The sequence below is a fragment of the Triticum aestivum genome, unplaced genomic scaffold, assembly GCF_018294505.1.
Source record: "Triticum aestivum cultivar Chinese Spring unplaced genomic scaffold, IWGSC CS RefSeq v2.1 scaffold121469, whole genome shotgun sequence".
Classification (NCBI taxonomy): domain Eukaryota; kingdom Viridiplantae; phylum Streptophyta; class Magnoliopsida; order Poales; family Poaceae; genus Triticum; species Triticum aestivum.
In genome coordinates, this window is record NW_025247846.1 from 1 (window position 1) to 2,375 (window position 2,375).

The following is a 2,375-nucleotide window of genomic DNA, read 5'->3' on the forward strand; positions in this document are numbered from 1 at the left end:
GAATGCCTGGTTTTGGGCTCAATGGCGTGCTACCTGAAGGGATTACTAACTTGACGAGCTTGGAGGAGCTCGATCTGCACTCAGTTAATTTGACTGGATCAATCCCACCAACCATTGGGATGCTTGTGAAGCTCCAGTGGCTGAGCCTGGAATTCAATAATCTGACAGGGAGCATCCCGCTGGAGATTGGAAACATGACAGAACTAGAGGCCATAAACTTATCGTACAACTATTTGGAAGGGCAACTACCAGATACCATATCTCGTTTGACAAATCTCCAGTATTTGCATCTGGCAAGGAACCAGCTCGGAGGCCACATCTTCCCTGAGCTTGGGAATAGCAGCCACTTAGAGGTGATCAATATTGTAAACAACAACTTCTCCGGGGTGTTCCCGCCATCCGTTTGCAATGGAGGAACACTAGTTTTGGCCTGGGCTAGATACAATGGATTTACAAGCATTCGCCAGCAGACCTTCCAAAACTGCACAACCCTGGTGGCCATTGACTTCGTGGCAAACAACATTGTTGCAGATATAAGGGACTATTTTGGTGACCTTCCACTTCCAGGGGAGCTTCAGGCGATAGCTTTCAGTCAAAACCAGCTGTATGGCACGCTTCTGACAGACCAAGGCGAGGTATTTATTTGCAACCATTCTCGTTTATACCATGTAGACCTATCACACAATTCTTTACATGGTGGTCTCTCCAAGTGCTTCTGGGAGATGCCAGGTTTGACATTCATGGATCTGTCCAGCAACTCTTTCAGCGGTGTAGTTCCATTTTCGAGGACATGCCAAGATACTCTTAAGTATCTACACCTAGCCAATAATCATTCCGAAGGAGCCTTTCCTTTGGCTCTTAAGAAATGCAAAAGCCTTACCACTTTAGACCTTGGAGGCAATAGTTTCTCAGGTACAATACCATCTTGGATAAGTAGGAGCTTACCGGGACTCAAATTTCTTCGTCTGTCAACAAACATGTTTGAAGGTGTCATACCCCCCCAGATATTACACTTTGAGAAACTCCGTCTATTGGACTTGTCAAGAAATAAGCTCACTGGACCCATTCCAGATGATTTTACGAATTTTACTGGCATGGCACACGAACATGAAGAGGGATATGTTGGAGAAGCCATGTACTCCTTTCATGCACCACAAATTCAAATAGTGTGGAAGAATGTGGAATATTTTTACATTATGCTGAGAGCAGGCATGGCCGGTATCGACTTATCTGGAAACTCTCTATCAGAGGAGATCCCAAATGGGCTCACAACCCTTGTTGGACTCAGGTACCTGAACCTTTCAGGAAATCACCTATCAGGTTGTATTCCAGAAGACATTGGCAATCTGGTACTGCTGGAGTCCTTGGACCTTTCTGTGAACCAACTATGGGGGGAAATTCCTCCAAGCTTTGCAGATTTGAAGAGCATAAGCGCTCTGAACCTCTCGAGCAACAGTCTATCAGGGAGGATACCTACGGGCGATCAGCTGCGGACACTCATAGATCCGTCCATATACAGTAATAATCCTGGGCTATGCGGGGTTCCGTTGGAAGACTGTATAAACTCCCCGACACCGACACAAACTGAAAAAAGCCTGGATGAAGATAGAGAGGCATTGTGGCTGTATTGCTTTGTGGTTGCTGGGTTCATGTGTGGGTTCTGGCTGTACTGGGGCATGTTCATATTTCGCAGCGAGACATGGATATATGCATTCTATCAGTATGTGGACAACATGCAAGCGAAGGCAGCCAAGAAGATGTACAGCTGCATGTCCCGCTTCCAGGCCAGCGGCTCTGAATGATGAAGTGTGTCGCTTGTTGTTGAAGTAATGTTGTATCGCGTCCTATATCGAGCATATGTGTAATATTTCCCTTTCTTTGTTAGTTGGACGGTTGGTTGTAAAAGTACTTGCTAGTAATTGAATGTTATTCAAGTTTTGTGGCGCTGAAACCTACTGGTGTCAGATCTGATTGTTTGGTAGCTAAGGCTATTTGGAGTAAAACCAGTTGGTCATAATTGTGAATCTCTTGTACCTTGTTTTTTGGTCAGTAACAGTAGACTTGTTGTTTTGAGCTCCTCTTGTGCCGCCATTTTGTGGAGTTCCTGGATAAATGTGGGAATGCTATATTGTGTTTAGCTCTCAACAAACAGATCAATGAATGTCAATCAGTGGGTCATTAATCATGAATCTGGTAAATAAAAACTGAAGAGTAATATGTCAAATTTGCTGGTTTGCTCATCAATTTGTGCATTTGATGCAGGCCGTGTGTTGATTGTGCAGATGAAGGCGCTCACCATACTGGTAGGTTGTGAGCTCTCGTTCTGATTACTGATTCCGGGAGAGGCTCTGATGAGCATAGCATCTGAAATGACT

The 2,375-nt window shown here is 44.8% G+C and overlaps 1 protein-coding gene across 1 annotated transcript; it reads left to right on the forward strand.

Moving 5' to 3' along the window:
- The first annotated feature begins 2 nt into the window (after nt 1-2).
- On the forward strand, nt 3-1,802 carry LOC123177204 (MDIS1-interacting receptor like kinase 2-like). Its single transcript, XM_044591084.1, has 2 exons — nt 3-912; nt 1,210-1,802. The coding sequence occupies exons 1-2, from the start codon at nt 3-5 to the stop codon at nt 1,800-1,802; spliced, it is 1,503 nt and encodes a 500-aa protein (XP_044447019.1).
- Nucleotides 1,803-2,375: the final 573 nt, after the last annotated feature.